Source organism: Rhincodon typus, chromosome 8, assembly GCF_021869965.1.
Source record: "Rhincodon typus isolate 14 chromosome 8, sRhiTyp1.1, whole genome shotgun sequence".
NCBI lineage: Eukaryota > Metazoa > Chordata > Chondrichthyes > Orectolobiformes > Rhincodontidae > Rhincodon > Rhincodon typus.
In genome coordinates this window covers 37230207-37248581 of record NC_063339.1, presented here as the reverse complement: position 1 = coordinate 37248581, position 18375 = coordinate 37230207, and the positions used below count along the sequence as shown (strand labels likewise).

The window sequence follows — 18375 nt, the reverse complement described above, 5'->3', positions numbered from 1 at the left end:
AACAGTCCAGACCCGAAACGTCAGCTTTCCTGCTCCTCTGATGCTGCCTGGTCTGCTGTGTTCATCTAGCTCTACACCTTGTTATTGCAAACTCCAGCATCGGCAATTCCTAATAGCTCTGTAATAATTTATTGCAATTAATATCAGAATTAATGCCCAATGGCACAAATCAGCAGGAATCTAAGTTATTGATATTAAACCTTGGACATTCACAGAATTGTTGGAGTGAAGAATGAGTTCATTTGTCCCATTGAGTCTGTACCAGCTCTCCAAATGAGCATAATGAATTAGTGCCATTGTCTGCCTTTTCACCATAATTCTGAATATTGTTTCCATTCAAATAGTCATCTAATGCCTTCTTTCATGCATCAATTGAACTAGTTTCCACACTTCTTGGCAATATGTTCCAGATCTGAAATACTTGCTGTTTGAAAGAGCTCTTACTCACTTGACATTTGCTTCATTTTCAAAATACTTTAAAATACCTTAAATCTGTGCCTTTTCATTCTGAATCCTTTAGTGAAAGGGAACAGTTTATCCTTATCCACTTAGCCCTGTCAGGACTTCCAAAACTTACATCAAATTTCCAATTAGCTTTCTCTACTCCAAGGAACACGGTCTCTACTTCTCCAATCTATTTTCATCCAAGTTTATCATCCCTGGAAACATTCTCATAAATCTTTTCTGAGCCCTCCCCAATATGTTCACATCCTTCCTAAAGTGTGGTGCCCAGAACTCTACATAATATTCCAGCTGAGGTCTAACTGGTGTTGTTTTCAAATTTAGCATAACAATATTGTTCCTGCTCTTCAATGCCCTTGTGATAAAGCTTAGGATAATATCTTACTAAACAGAATGCTGAGTTGTCAAGTATTGGATTTAAGATCCCATGGACATATGTCTGTGTGGGATTTGACACCACTCCTGCTAACAGATATTTTACAAACATTAGTTGACCTCAACTGGAGTGTTATATACAGTTTAAAGCAATGTACGATGGAAAGGTTGTGAATACATTGCAGAGAGTGAAAAAGAGAATTTTTTTTAATTTTTATTCATTTGTGGGATGTGGGCGTTGCTGGCTGGCCAGCATTTCTTACCCACTCCTAGTTGCCCTTGAGAAGGTGGTAGTGAGCTGCATTTTTGAACCGCTGTGGGTTGACCCACAATGCAGTTAGGGAGGGAATTCTAGGATTTTGACCCAGCGACAGTGAAGGAACCGCAATATATTTCCAAGTCAGGATGGTGAGTGACTTGGAGAGGAATTTGGAGGTGATGGTGTTCCCATATATCTGCTGCCCTTGTCCTTCTAGATGGAAGTGGTCGTGGGTTTGGAAGGTGCTGTCTGAGGATCTTTGGTGAATCTTTGATGAATTAAGACCATAACACATGGGAACAGAAGTCGACCGGTCAGCCCATGCAGTCTGCTCTGCCATTCAATGAAATCATGGTTGATCTGATAATCCTCAACTCCACTTTCCTGCCTTATCCGCATAACCCTTTGTTCACTTGTGATTAAATCTATGCCTATCTCAGCCTTGAAAACACTTAATGATCCAATCTATACAGCTGTCTGTGGTTAACAATTCCACAGATTCACTACCCTCTAAGATCAGAAATTTCTACATATCTGTGTACTATCTGAGATTATGCCCTCTGGTCCTAGATTCTCACAAAATGGGGGAAAGAAATTAACTTCTCCACATCTAACCTGTCAAGCCTGCTGAGAATCTTATATGTTTCAATATCTAATTCTTCTAAACTCTACTGAGTACAGGCCCAAACTACTGAACTTATCCTCATAAGAAAATCCCTCCAGACCCAGAATGAACCTAGTGAACCTTCTATGGATTGCTTCCAATACAATTATATCTTTCCTTGGATAGAATACTAGAAAAGTATTTCTTATATGTGGTCTAACTGTGTAGGTTTAACAAGACTTCCCTATTATTATACTCCATTCTCTTGGCCTTTCCTATTACCTACTGAAATTGCATGCTAGTGTTTTGCTGTTTTATGCATAAGGACTCCCAAATCCCTCTGTGCTTCAGCTTTCTCCATTTGAATAATATTCAGCTCCTCTATTCTTCCTGCCAAAGTGCATAACTTCACATTTTCCCACAGTATAGTCCATTTGCCAAGATTTTGCCCAATTACTTAACCTGTCATGCAAACTGGAGGAGCAACACCTCATATTCCTCCTCAGGAGCCTACAGCCCAATGGCCTAAACATGGAATTCACATGTTTTAAAATTTCCCCACCCCCCAGCCTCATCCCATGTCCAACACTCCCTCTCATCCCCACCTCTTTGACCTCACACAACCTGTCCATCTTCTCTCCCACCTATCTGCCCCACCCATCCCATGGACAAATTCACACCACTCCCTACCTGTACTCACCTATTACCGTCCCACCTACCTTCCCCAGCCCCACCCCTCCTCTCTCTATTTATTTCTGAGCTCCCTTCCCCTTCCCCATTTCTGAAGAAGGATCCCAACCTGAAACGTCAACTTTTCTGCTCCTCTGATGCTGCCTGGCTGCTGTCTTCCTCCAGCTCCACACTGTGTTATGACTGACTCCAGCATCTGCAGTTCTTACTATATCCTTCTGCAGACTCTTTGTCATTCTCACCACTTGCCTTCCCGCCTATTTTTGTGTCATCTGCAAACTTGGCTACAGTACATTCACTTCCCTCATCCAAGTGCAGCATGGTGGCTCCGTGGTTAGCACTGCTGCCTCACAGTGCCCAGAACCCTACTTTGATTCCACTCTCAGGTGACTGTCTGTGTGGACTTTGCAAATATTCCCTGTATCTGTGAGGGTTTCCTCTGGGTGCTCTGGTTTCCTCCCACAGTTGAAAGATCTGCAGGTTAGGTGGATTGGCAATGCTAAATTGACCATAGTTTCCAGGGATGTGTAGGTTAGGATTAGCAATGGGGAATACAGGGCTTCAGGAATGGGGTGGGTGTGAGTGGGATGCTCTTCGGTCAGTTGTTGTGGACTCAATGGGCTGAATGGTCTGCTACCACACTGTAGGGATTCTACAATTCTAAGTCATTAGTGTATATTGTAAATAATTGTGACCCATGCACTGATCACTGTGACACTCTGCTACTTACAGCTACCATCCTGAAAATGCCCCCTTTATTCAAACTTCCTGAATTCTATTAGTTAGTAAATCCTCTATACATGATAATATGCAACCTCCAACACAATGGGCTTTTTTTTTTAAGTAGCTTAACAGATGGTACCTCATCAAACACTTCTGGAATTAGTGAGGAGTGTGGAGCGAACGAGAGAGTCGCGAGAAAGCGGTCCATACAAAAGGCAGATAGGGGTGGGAAGGGAAATATATCACGACTCCCTCATCCGCTCCACTCTCCCCACTAACCCCACCACCCCCAGCATCTTTCCCTGAACCGCAAGACGTGCTACACCTGCCCCTACACTTCACCTCCCTTCAAGGCACAAAACAAACCTTCCACATTAGAAAGGGGTTCACCTGCGCATCCATCAATGTGGTCCATTGCATCCGCTGCTACCGATGTGACCTCCTCTACATCAGTGAGACCAAGCAGAGGCTCAGAGACCGCTTTGTAGAGCATCTACGCTCTGTTCGTGACAAATGACAACACCTTCCAGTCACAAGTCATTTCAACCCCCCCTCCCACTTCCTACATGACATGTCCATCCTGGGCATCCTCCAGTATCCCAATGATGCCACCCAGAAACTGGAGGAACAGCACCTCATATTCTGCCTTGGGAGCCTACAGCCCAATGGCCTAAACATGGATTTTACCAGTTTCAAAACCTCCCCACCCCTGGCCTCATCCCACGACCAGCCCTCCCTCTCATCCCTGCCTCCTTGACCTGACACAACCCGTCCATCTTCTCTTTCATCTATCCGCCCCTCCCATCCCACTGACCAAGCCCCACCACTGACTATCTGCACTCACCTATCACCATCCCACCTACCTTCCCCAGCCCCACCCCTCCTCTATTTATTTCTGAGCTCCCTTCCCCCTCCCCATTTCTGAAGATGGGTCCCAACCCGAAATGTCAACTTTTCTGCTCCTCTGATGCTGCCTGGCCTGCTGTGTTCCTCCAGCTCCACACTGTGTTATTACTGACTCCAGCATCTGCAGTTCTTACTATCTCTGGGAAACATTCTATCTCGCTCCTGATTTGTGTCTTGTAGATGATGAACAGGTTTTGTGGAGTCCAGAGATGAGTTACTCGCCGCAGTATTCTTTGCCTCTGAACGGCTCCTGTAGCCATAATGCTTACATGGCTAGTCCATTTCAGTTTCTGATCAATGATGACACACAGGATGTTGATATTTGAGTTCAGTGATAGTGATATAATTGAATGTCAGTTGCAAAGGATAGATTCTCCCTTGTTGGAAACAGCCATTGCCTGGCATTTGTGTGGCTCACTCTGTTTATCACAACCATACCAAGTTAATTGAAAGTATCGCTAACTGCACAAGCAAAATGTCCCACAAATAACTCATTCCCATCTCTGTTCAGTTGCAACCGATCCATTGGCGCCTTCTCCATCAGAGCCAGTCCCAGTGTCCCACAAATTTAAAGCACTACCTCCTGCCCCATGCCTCCAGCCACATGGTCATCTGCCTTATCCTACTAATTCTTTATTCATTTGCACATACCACTGTGAGTAATCTGGAGATTACTTCTTTTGAGGTCCTGCTTGCTAATTTTTGATGACGCTCCCTAATTTCTGATTGTGGGACCATGTCCCTCTTCCTACCTACGTCATTGGTACCAACTTAGAACACTCACTCTAGCTGAGCACTCTCTCCCAGACATCCTTGGAACCAAGGAGACAACATTCCATACTGGGATCGTGTCTATGCCCGCAGAAACACTTATCCGTACCCCAGACTACTGAATCCGCTATCACAACTGTTATTCCACTCTTCTTCCTTCCCTCCATGGTGCCATGGGCCTGCCCCTTGCTGCACTTCTCCAAAGAGCCCTCACCAGAATCAATAATGGAAAATGGATTCTTCAGCAGGACCTCAAGGGACTCCTGCACAATCTGCCTGACTCTCTTGGCCTGGCGGTCACCCATTCTTACTCTGCCTACATGCCCTTCTCCTGTATTACAACTACCTCTCTAAACTTGCTAGCCAATGTAACTCTCTGGTTCACAGATGCAACAGCAACTCCAGCTGCTGCTCAAGCTGTGAAACACATAAGCTTAAGTTTGTACAGCTGGTGGCACTTCCTATGAAATGCTTGTCTAAATCACGTGAAGTGTCCATGACTCCCCACATGCCACAGGATTGGCATTCACTTGGCAAAGCTAGCCTCCCATACCTTAAACTTATTTTTGTACTATTTACTCAATTTTTAAAATTTATTTTTCTAAAACTTCCAATTTTGCAACATAATCCCCAAAAGCGTACACTCATAAACAACATACTCATTCCACTGAAATCCCTTCTCAGCAAGCTTAACATCTTGCAATAAATTTTACTTCATGCACCTTTTTCTGCCTGTGCATCAAATTCCCACTTTGAATCAAACTCCAATTATCCAGTCTGTTTCCTATCACTTTGATGTTTCCACCCACACTGATTATAAATATCATACAAGTTCCACAAAACTAGTGAACGTAACTACAGCCTGTCCAAAATCAATTAGAGTAACAGATTCATTGATGGGCCTTATGCCTCTGTCTTCAAACACAGGCAAAGTAGAAACATAAAAGAGTGCTCTACTTTAATCTACCTTCTAACTGGCCTGCTGACAGAGTTGCCCCTCACTGTCCCAACCAACTGTTGGCTCAGTACAGAGTTAGTTAAAGACCCACCTTCCAGGAACCTATGAGCTGTAGCAGAGCACTTAGGGGTATACTGCAGCTTGTCAATGACATACTAATAAGGCATGCTAATGTCTATCACAGCCACTGCCCCTTCTCAAACTACAGTTAAAATCATACCAACTATTTCCATTAACCACTCACATGCCTCACTAAAAGAGAGATTCTTTGTAATTTATTTTTAGAAGGTAATATTCCTGCTAAGTGCTGCAACTGCACCATTTAGGCAGGTGTGAAGGAAGGGCCAAGCTCAATGTTGTGTTAAAGGGCTGGAAAACCAGTGCAGCCTAGGGTAGCATTTCAACTCCTACCCTGTGCCTCACTCCATCAGACAGAGCAGCCCCAAGAATAGCTCATAGCATTCATTTAAATAATCAGGTTGCAGAAGTGTCCGTGCTTTATTGAATAAACTAAAAGCTACTTTTAATTCAATCAATTATGGGGATTAAGTAATGATATTTATTGGTTGATAGCAAAGATTATTTACTCTTGTGCACCCTAGCCACTGATAGGAACAGATGAATAAACCTGAGCTGGAAATTCAATGGGAAATTTTACTCATAATCATTAAGTAGAACAGTGACTCACCTTTCCTGTTGCATAAGATTGATGAACTGAGCCTTGCAGACACTAACTACAGTTTATTATCAATATTCTACGATCAATGCCTTCCTTAAACTCGTTCAACAATTCAGGGCGATTGTCTGGAGTAGTCCCCATTCCGTAAGTCTCTAAGACAATTCCTTCCATCGGTGGTTGTAGAAATGCTTTTACCTGAATGCAAGTTGCAAATATGATAAAAATATATCCAACAATAACTTACATTTATAAAGCACTTTTAACATAATAATAAAACATCATAAGGCACTTCACACAAGTGCGACTGAATGAAATTAGACACCAAGCCATGAAAGGCAACAGGATGGTAGATGGCCCAAAGATTGGTCAAAAAGGTATAATTTTTGGACATCTTAAAAGAGAAAAGAGGTGATAGGTGAATGGACTTGTTGTATGTAAAGACATGGGCAGCAGAATTTTGTATAACATCTGGTGTACTGAGGATACAGCAAAGGAGTAAAATTGCAAAACTCTGGGAATGCACTGAAATAATCAAGTCTAGAGGAACCAAGGCATAAAAGAGGCTTTCATCAGGATATGCACTGAGACAGGGATAGAGTCAGATGATTTTACAGAGATGAAGATAGGTGGTCTTAATAAGCCATAGAGTCATAGACCCATAGAGTCATACAGCATAGAAATAGGCCCTTTGGCCTACCATGTTTATGCAAACCAAAAAAACACCAAACTACACTAATCCCATTTACCTGAACTTGGTCCACAGCCTACTATGCCCTGACATTTTAAGTGCTCATCAAGATGCTTCTTAAATGTTATCACAGCATCTGCCGCCACTCCTTCTTAGGTAGCATGTTCCATGTATCTACTACCCTCTGGGTGGAAAAGGTCTTTCTCAGAACTGTAAACCACTTGCTCCTTACATTACACTTATGCCCTCTGGTTTTAGCTATGTCTACCATGGGGAAGAGATTCTTATGATCTACTCTATCTACACCTCTCATAACTTTGTATACCTCAATCATATCCTCCCTCAGCCTCTTCTGCTCCTAGGGAAACAAACCTAGCCTATCCAGTCTCTCCTCATAACTGAGACTTTTCACCCCTGGCAACATTTGGTGAATCTCGTCTTGCACCCTCTCCAGTGCAATCATATCCTCTGATAGTGTGGCAACCAGAACTCCACATAGTCTGCCATCTGTGGCCAGCTAATGTTTTATGAAGTTGTAACAAGGCTTCCTTGCTCTTACATTCTACATCCTGGCTAATGACAGCAAGCATCCCGTATGCCTCCTTCACCACCCTGTCAATCTCTACTGACACTTTCAGGATATAAGGTCTCTAGGGACCTACCATTCATTGTGTATATCCTTCCCTTATTATACCTCCCAAAATGCATTACCTCACACTTACCAGGATTAAATTCCATCTGTCATTCCTCTGCCCAATTTACCAACTGATTAATATCAGGCTGTAGCCTGAGACCATCTTCCACCCTGTCAACAACACCAACAATTTTCGTGCCACATGCAAACTTACTAATTATACCTTCTACATTATGATCTAAGTCATTAATAAAATTTCAAACAGCAATGGTCCCAGCACCAATCCTGGTGGTGCATCGCTGGTCACAAGTGTCCAATTACAAAACAACCCTTCACAATCATTTTTTGCATCCTATTTGTAAGCCAATTCTGGATCCAGTTTGCCAACTGCCTTAGATCCCATGGGTTCATAACTTTTGGACCAGCCTTCCATGTGGGACCTATCAATGGCCTTACTGAAGTCCATGGAAACCACATCAACTGTACTATCCTTATCAATATATTGAGTTACCTTTTCAAAGAACTCAATTAAATTAGTCAGAAAGGATCTCCCTCTAACAAGTCTGTACTGACTATCCTTAATCAATCCCTGCCTTTCCAAGTACTGATTAATCCTGTCCTTCAGAACATTTTCCAATAATTTTCCCACCACTGACATGCCAGCGATTGTAACAATATCATATTCCAAAATGCTGATCAATAGTCTAAATTCATCTATCTTGCCAGTTAAGCTCCAAGCATTAAAATAGATACGGTTTAGCTTTCCAGACTTACCATATGCCTTGTCCTGACCATGTCTTCTCCACCAATTGGACTGTCCTGGCAACTGCACAGATAGATCATCTCTTGGTCAATAATGACTGTAAGGTTGTAAATATTCTAGATCAGCCTCAGGGAGTCGCCAAGAGGAGGAAAGGAAGACCTTATACTACAGTGGTCTTTCATATGCCTTAAAGCAATGCTAAACTCAATACCAGTAGCACAGTTTCAAAATCCTCAATACACAAGCTTTTAACTACAACATGAATACTTTGAAAACAAAAGCAGATTTTTAAATCTACAAAAAGAGAAGGAAGTCAGCAGGCTAAATTCAGTCAACAGCTTAGGCCATGGCACACTCATGCTAGTGGGTTACACATCAGAAATTGTTTCTTACATGATACTTACATTGCCGTGCTCAGTCTGATCCTTAAGATTACATATCTCTGGAAGAAGACATTGATCGATATAATCTACATGACAAAGTATGGAATAGATGCCCAATGTACCTAGATTTTTTCTATTCAGCCTGTACAGGCATGTTATGACACATCTCTGCAAAAGGTAGGATTTGAAACCAGGTCTTCTGGCTCAGAGGCAGGGACACTACCACTGCATCACAACAGCCCTTTGCCCAATGCATCTCTGCTGCATATTTAATCACTATCCTTAATTGTTAGACCCAATGATGCATCTGCACCAGGAAAAACCCCTTGTAGTCCACCAGACACCTGATATAACTTTGTGATGATAAAACTGCAGATTTTCCCCAGTCCATTCTGTTGGTGTTCACATCCATCCTTTTCAATAGTCTGGTGCTTGTATGGCAGAAGCAGTGAAGCCTCAGCAAATTGAAGTTGAAAGCATGATTTCATTTTGTGAAAAGTAGTAAAGCTCACATCATCAGTGACCTGAATTAAAATTTGCAGACAGACACAGCCTCCTGATTATTTTCAATTTGACCCGTATATCTGGAAATTGGATGATAAATATAGATGTGAAGATGTGGAAGCTTTGGCCATCCTGCTTATTATCATAACTATGGTGCAGCAAGACTGTAAGTTGTCTACATTCATTTCGTTTCAGATCCAAGGTACAGGATCATTTACACAGTAGGAGTGGGTGGATTTAGAGCCACCTGCCTGGTTAGTCTATAAGGAACTTGAGGCCCATATCCTTAAAGGTTAAAAAATGAAAAATGTTTCTATTCCTTCAGGGGAAGAGTATTGGCAATTATTGGGTAACTGGTCATCAAGGCTCAATTAGCTGTCCTCTCGCCAAAGTTCGGAGCCTAATGACCATATCACCTGGATGGCCAGTCATTTTTTGTCGAGATGTATATTTCTAATGCCCAAAAACTCACTGCAGGCCTAGGGTAAAAAATCTGCCTGTCTCCATCCACCCCACCCTGTTTGGAATTTGATTTTAATGTCGACCCAAGGGTGAACAGCGGCAGATTCTGGTACTGTCCCAAATACCTGACGTCCTTGTTTAATTATTTTCCCAGGATATTTCCTCTTGAACTCACGATTTTTATTTTACTTCAATTCTATTTTTCTCCCCTTACTTATTGAACATGTTATTCATTATGCATTATTCCTCACTTAGTGTCCTGTTCCCAGATCTCTGCCAGTGGGGTTAAATTGCCATTAGGTGCAAGGGTGGTCTTGTTCAGTATTGCTCTATAAGGAAGCAACTTAATTAATGGAAAAAATGAAGCCCATTCTACTGCAACAACAATTCAAGAATATTGATATGATTCAGGATTCATAGCACAAAATCCATTTTTAACAATGCAAGAGGATGTGTGCTTTTTGGAAATGACTTTACATGGGTTTAACTGTAAGACAACAGAGTTCTGCAATAAGCTTGCTCTAGAATTTTGACAAAAACGTCAGCTATTTTTGCAAGTCCATAGAATACTTTTATGAAACATACATCTCTAACTTCATTTGGTGTAATCAAAAATTAATATAAAGACAACATAATTTTGTTAAATATTTTTAATACTGTTGAATAACATAATGGACTTAGTCTCACCAAGAACAATAAAGGTAATGACTCAATGGTTTTGACCTGAATTCTTAATATTTTGCATTCTGGTTGCCAGATTTTGTAAATCTTGATTCTTCTCACTTTAGCTGGATACTGGACAATGTAGATGTTTTACGAAGCGGTCACCCAGTCTATGCATCATTTCCCCAGTGTAGAGGAAACCACATTGCGAGCAGCAAATGCAGTAGACTAGATTCTGGGAAGTGCAGGTGAAGTGTCATAGGGGAAGGTGCCTTGAGACTGCGGAGGGGGTGTTGAGAGTGAAGGAAGAGTGGAACAGGGTGTTCCAGAGGGAACGGTCCCTGTGGAAGGTAGACAAGGTGGGGGGGAGAGGGGAATATATGTCTGGTAGTGGCATCTCACTGGAGGTGATGGAAATAGCATCTGTTGATCTTCTGGATGTGGTTGCTGATGAGGAGAACCCTATCGCTGTTGCGAGAGGGAAGAGAGGCGGTGAGGGAGATGGGTCGGACCCTGTTGAGGGCCCTATTGACAACGTTGCTGGGGAATCCTCAGTTGGGGAAGAAGGTGGACATTTCGGAGGCTCCCTCATTGGAGTTGGCCTCATCTGAACATATGCGACGGAGACAGAGGAACTGAGAGAATGGGATGGAGTCTTTACAGGAAGCAGGGTGTGAGGTCTAGGTAGTTGTGGGAGTCAGTAGGTTTATAGTGGATATTTGTGGCCAGTCTATTCCAGGGTAAACCTGACTTTGTTATTAAGCCTGCAGATAAGGGTGGTGCTATTGTAGCCTGGTATTCTGACCTCTATATTGCAGAGTCTCAGTGCCAACTCTCAGATACCTCCTCCTATCTTCCCCTGAACCACGACCCCACCATGTCACATCAGGCCATTGTATCAACTATGGTAACTGATCTCATTTCATCTGGTGACCTCCCCCACCCCACTACCTCCAAACTGATAGTCCCCCAGCTCCGCACAGCTCGCTTCTACCTCCTCCCAAATATCCATAAACAGGACTGACCGGGCAGACCCATTGTTTCAGCCTGCTCCTGCCCCACAGAACTCATCTCTTCCTACCTTGACTCAGTCTTCTCTTCCTGATACAATCCATGATTCCTCTGACGCTTTACACCAGTTCAAAATTTCCAGTTTGCAGGCTCCAGCTGCCTTCTCTCTATCATAGACGTGCAATCCCTTAACACACCATTCCCCACCAGGAAGGTCTTAGGGCTGTCCGCTTCTTCCTGGAGCAAAAACATGAACCGTCCCCACCCACCACCCTCCTCCGCTTGGCCGAGGTCATCCTCACCCTCAACAACTTATTTTTTTAACTCCTCTCATTTTCTTCAGGTCAGAGGGTTGGCCATGGGTACCCGTATGGGTCCCAGTTATGCCTGTCTCTTCATGGGTACAAGGAACATTCCTTGTTCCAGTCCTATTCCAGCCCACACCCACAACTCTTTCTCGGTGCTGCTTCCCCATCTCGTCTAGAATTGGAAAAGTTCATTGATTTCACTTCCAATTTTCACCCTGCCCTCACTTTAACTTGGTCTCTCTCTGACTCCTCCCTTCCATTCCTCTAAATCTATTTCCATTTCTGGCCACTAATATCCACTTTAAACCCACTGACTCCCACAGCTACCTGGACTATACATCCTCACATCCTGCTTCTTATAAAGACTCCATCCCATTCTCTCAGTTCCTCCATCTCTGTCGCATATGTTCAGATGAGGCCAACTTCGACAAGGGAGCCTCCGGAATGTCCACATTCTTCCTCAACCGAGGATTCCCCAGCTCTGTGGTCGACAGGGCCTCAACAGGGTCCGACCCATCTCAATTTCACCCTCACCCCCTCTCTTCCCTCCCACAACAGCAATAGGGTTCCCCTTGTCCTTACCTACCATCCCACCAGCATCAACATCCTGAAGATCATCAGACACTATTTCCGCCACCTCCAGCAAGATGCCACCACCAAACATACATACATTCCCCTCCCCTCCCTTGTCCGCCTTCCATTCCCTCTGGGACACCCTGGTCCACTCTTCCTTCACTCCCAACACCTCCCACAGCTCCACGGCACCTTCCCAAATAACCGGCAAAGGTGCAACACCTGCCCATTTACCTCCTCCCTACCCAGTATCCAAGGGCCCAAACATACCTTCCAGGTGAAGCCACACTTCACCTGCACATCCCAGAATCTAGTCTACTGCATTCGCTGCTCACAATGTGGTTTCCTCTACATTGGGGAAACGTAGTGTAGACTGGGTGACTGCTTCGCAGAATATCTATGACTGCTTGCAAAAAAGATCCTGAGCTTCCAGTTGCCTGCCACTTTAACAGATCACCCTGTTCCCTGGCCAACATCTCTGTCTCTGGCTTGCTGCAGTGTTCCAGTGAAGCTCAACGCAAACTGGAAGAACAACACCTCATTTTCCACTTGTGGACCCTGCAGCCCTCCAGACTCAATATTGAGTTCAATAATTTTAGGGCCTAAACTCTCCCATGTCCTCGCCCCCTACCTCACACACAAGGCTTTGTTATTACATAGTCTGCCATTACACATTAACCTTAGTTACTAACAGTCCCCATTAACAGCTATTCACCCTCCTAGCCATATCGTTATCAACATCTTTGTCTACCCAACTGTTCTCTCTCACTTCGGGCTCTATCCTTTATCCTATCATTTACTCCCTACCCCACCCCCCTCCCTATTTTCTGCATATTATTTAACATTTTCCCAGCTACCATCAGTTCTGAGGAAGGGTCACCAGACCCAAAACGTTAATTCTGATTTTTTCTTCAAAGATGCTGCCAAACCTGCTGAGCTTTTCCAGCAACTTCTGTTTTTGTTCCTGATTTACAGCATCCGCAGATCTTTCGGTTTTTATTTTGCATTAGTCCCACTGTTTAAAAATACTAACATATATTACATATCCCCATTATTAATTCTGATGTACAAACCTAATTACATTTCAATCTTTAGAAAATATTCAGTAAATATGTTTGAAAAGGAAAGTTACTGTTGCAGCCATGATTCCTGGGAATAACCTTAACGATCCCACATTCTGATTCATGTTGGCTTGTACCCTAAATTTCTTAGATATATTTAGTCTCCAAACAGTGTCCCATTGGATTATAAAGGAAATAAAGGTAAATTCATTCCAGCACATTTGTTCACCATTGCATCTTTTCTCTGCCTGAAGCCCAGTTCTTCATTCATTTCCTGTGGATGCTTTATCCAAAGCTGTTTTCTTGGCTATTCTTGTTGAGGGTGGCTTTACACTGTCTTCTACTCCCAGGAGGAGGGCAAGGGAACAGGACCCTATTTTACCTCAGTAAGAACTGGAATCAAACCCGTGCTATTTTCACTACTCTGAACCGCAAGCTCATCATTTAGCCAAATGAACCAACCAGCCCATTAGCTATAACTGTAATTAAATGAATTTAAATTAATTTCTATTTAGTACAAAGATATAATGAGTGGAATGTTATAAGGAACTGGCACCTCTGGCACAGTTCAAAGGCTTGCCTTGCTCTTTAGTGCTGTGCTTTGCGAATCTCATACCTGTCACACGTGCCAATTGCCTGCACAGTAATCACACACACGAGTTTCATACAAGTGGCCATGTCTGAAAGTCTAAGCGAGAGGAATAATCTGCAGTCACATCAAGAGAGGTTGTCCCAGTGCAGTCAGTCAACGGAAGTGTCCACATACAGTCCAGGTGTTTGGTCAAAGTTTGTCCTATGCTGGGGTGGTCATATTCAGGAGATATATTTCAGTACAGTCCAAAGAGTAGGCCGTAGTCGCTGTGGGGTTATTGGCAATGACCACTGTGGCTTGCCACGACTCAGCACACATGATCACGATGGACATCATGTGTCGGGGCTCAAGCAGCAGAAGAAAGTTGGAGATGATATTAAACATGGTGGGTCTTCACATGGGGGGACAAATGGAAATGTGCTGCTGAGGTCGTGTGAAGTAAAAGCAGACATGGAGACTGAAGGGTTGATACCTGGTGACCAGGTGGAACTTGGTACTGACAGTGTTGACCACATGCTGCCTTCCCTGATAACACTTGCTGTTCACCAGATGCTAACTGTAAATGGAAAGCATCTGTGCACTGCCCAGAATGGGCTGAGTCAATGTAAGTTTGATGGACAAAAGTGTGGTCTCCACAACTGCTGGACACTATGACATTGAAGGAACAAATACATGAAGCATGAGCTTGCAAAACATAGATTCATTTATTTTGCAATCATTTCACTGTCCATTGGCAACGCATCAGAGTTAAGGTTCAAATGCTGGCCAAGGACGATTAGCACCATGCAATTAGCCCTGGCAAACTGAACATAGACATTTCAATGTCGCAGAAGTTAGCCACAATGACTTAAAAAGAGCCAAATGCTGCACAAAAGCGAAGCCATCACTTGCGACATTTCCAAGGGCACTTTAGAAGCAGAGACAATTGCTTCGTTATTTGTGATCTCAGTATCACCATGAAATCTACTGAATGTGGTAAAACATTTCATGGTTGATGTGGGTCTGTAGCCCATTTGTGCCCAATTACTCATCTTATACTGATCCTAATTTTATTCTACCTTTTAAAGTTCCCACTGTGCCAATCTCTGAACTGGTGGTTGTAACTTTAGATTAAGTGACAGTGTATTTTCATCGAAGGTTTGGCGTTGCGCTCAACCATGATGGTGAACCTGCACTCACTGTTCAAGTTCTTCAGTATCTGAAAGCAAAATGCAGGTGGGGAATATTCAGATAAGTGAAGATCAGAGGAGTAGAAAATAGAGGTACATGTATGGTCATACTACCTGCAACTTGCATTTCAGATTGGAGGGCAAAGTGGAATTTGAGAGGAGGTGTCAAGTAGGAATGTACTACTATTCTCAATGTTCTCAGCAGCACAGGGCTCAATGAGTTTAGTTGTAGCTGACCCATCAGGTGCAGCACCATCTCCTCAAGAAGTCTCAGGAGATAGTGATCTGCCTATCACCTGCCAATTCTGTGGTTTTGTCTACAATTGTGAGCCACTTTGTGTTGCAAAGTAGTGGCAAGATGTCAGTAAATGTGTTGCAATATGTTCAGGTACTGTGCCTTCCATACCTAAATAACTACGGGTACACAGAAGCAGAGAGAGGTGGGTCTGTAGCTGACAACATTGATATCTGTTAGAGTGATATTGAATATCTAATTGATGGGCATGAAATCTGAAACCTGATGAATAAGTAAACAGCCCATGGTGCATTGAGTAGTGTGACAGATCAGTACTGCAGTAGATCCGAGTCAAGCTTTTAAAGGGCATTCATTGACTCTGACCTTACACATGAATTTGGTGAACATTTTCCAGTGCTGCAGTGAGGTCCTCAGGGTGACACTCCATGAATAGAACATTCTGGCTACTGAATACCATTCCCAGAACATATTTAGAGAGCCTCTTGACCCCTTAAAATACATAGCACCTGTCCTACTACACACACCCATCACCATTGCTCTGGCAGAATGTGAAAACCTGGGATTCCTCTCCCTGGCCTGTTCTAATTGCTGCACTTCACTTTCCAGTCAAGTCTTTCAAAGATAATTGCAGAAGCTCCTGTTTAAAAGGGACAAATTAACTCAAAGTGATCTAGCTTGGCTTTGCTTTGAAGTAACTAAACACAGACCTGTGTCCAATATCAATTTTTCCTCCAGTACTTTCCAGTAATTCGTTCCAGACCCATGACTTTAAAACCCTCTGTTGAATTTCATCTTAATCTCTTCATCACCAAGAAGAACAACTCCTGTTAATTCCCTTTTACAAAATTTTCCTCTCCATTACGTCAAAGAAAGAAAGAAGGTTCTCAAAATTGGAAAATTATTGAGGTATAAGTTTAACTTACTTTCAAATTCCAGTTCAGCATCGACAAGTGGGCGCAGGTTAGGTGAAGCAAATGCAGTAAGACTCTCGGCATTAACTTTTTTCACTCGATTTCCTCTGTATAATTTGTCTTGAAAATACAGGCTAACCTAAATAATTGAACAAAAATTCAGAAATACAAGTCAAAGTTAATGAACAAAATCAGATATCTAAACTGACTGGAGGTTGCACACTCACCTCTGGTATTACATACGATCCGGCAATCAGCAGTGCCCCAAGCAAATTATCATAGGCATCATTTCTCATCTCATGGATGGGAATCTGGAAAACAGAAGCAGCTGTGAAATCTGATTTAGTGAGGCTAAAAGAATGAAGGCAATTTACCATACAAAATGTATTGATTAGAGATTACTGGGTAAACCTAATGGCGGTTGTGCATTCTTTTTTGTTATACTATATAATTCACATTCTCCTTCTACCCTCCTTTTCACTCAAAATGTATGTGGCCTGGGTAACTAGTGAATGACCTACTCTCCGTGTAGATCCCCTAATTTTTAAGAGCAAGAAATATGAACAGAAGTAGACCAGACAAGCCTGCCAACCACCACCAAATAAGATCATGGCTGATTCCTGATTTCAGTTTCACTTTGTCACCCAATTTCCATATCCCTTGACTCCTTTCAAGTAAATTTAACAAATGAGCAATCAAGGCCCTCTGGGTTGGATAATTCCACAGATTGACAATCCTATGATTAAAAAATTCTCCTTATCTTAGTCCCATAGGGGATTTCAGGGGAAGGCAGTGACATAGTTATAATGTTACTGGACCAGCAAACCAGAGGCCCAGACTAATACGCTGGGAACATGGATTCAATTCCCTTCGTGGCAACTATGAAATTCCACAAATACTAAATCTGAAATATGAAGCTAGTTTCAGTAATGGCACCTGGAATCAAAACCCCATCACATTTCAGACAGCATGTATGTTTGGACCTCAACTTCCTTAAGAAGTCAGGATGAGTCCCATTGGTTCCAAGAGTACAAGTCATATTGACATGCTGGCCCAGGAATAATCTGTGGTTGGCCAATCAGTCAAAGGGCAATAGTTTAAGATTTAATTGGATTTACTAGATTTATCACAGATCCTAAAATTAGAAGTAACCTGTTTAGAATAAATGCAACACATCAAAGAAGTGTTTGTACCCAAAATGAAACAGTAGTCAGCAAATCAAAAAACAAGCTGAATCAAATTTGACAAGAACTAAAGAATGACCAACAGTGTGATACCATTTGCTGGTACTGTGTTGAAAGATGACCAGACTAGAAGTCACATACTCTGAGCACTGACAGCATTTCACAATCATGGACAATTTACTAAATTATGACAAAAGTTTAGTTATTCTAACTTTGTTTTGGGAAGGTGTATTGAAAAAAAATACCAGGGATACTCAGGCATAGTCAGGTATACAACTGGGACTCAGTCAGTAGTGTGGTTGCCAGAAACCTCAAGAGGGATTGAAGATTTCATGATTCATTATGAATTAGGATTGTCAAATCTGGAAAACACTCCTGTCATCATTAAAGACAGATAAAGTTCAGCAGATCTGCAAAAAGATGCAAACACTTTGAACAAGCATGAGCAGTACAATCCAGTTGAGCTCATTCAGGTCAACAAGGTGCAGGGCTGGATGAACACAGCAGGCCAAGCAGCATCATAGGAGCAGAGAGGCTGACTTTTCGGGCCTAGACCCTTCATCAGAAAAGGGGGAGGGGAAGGGGTTTTGAAATAAGTAGGGAGAGAGTGGGAGGCGGATAGAAGAGGGATAGAGGAGAGGATAGGTGGAGAGGAAACAAACAGGTCGAAGAGGCGGGGATGGAGCCAGTAAAGGTGAGTGTAGGTAGGGAGTTAGGAAGGGGATAGGTCAGTCCAGGGAGGACGGACAGGTCAAGGGGGCGGGATGAGGTTGGTCGGTAGGAGAT

General features: G+C 42.9%; 1 protein-coding gene across 1 annotated transcript in view; it reads right to left on the bottom strand.

Annotated features, from left to right (window-relative positions):
- LOC109924086 (60 kDa lysophospholipase-like) overlaps positions 1 to 18375 on the bottom strand; it is an 83749-nt gene that overhangs the window by 36251 nt on the left and 29123 nt on the right. Inside the window, 4 exon segments of the mRNA XM_048600097.1 lie at positions 6437 to 6622; positions 13549 to 13669; positions 16426 to 16544; positions 16633 to 16716. Coding sequence (XP_048456054.1) covers positions 6437 to 6622; positions 13549 to 13669; positions 16426 to 16544; positions 16633 to 16716 — 510 coding nt within the window.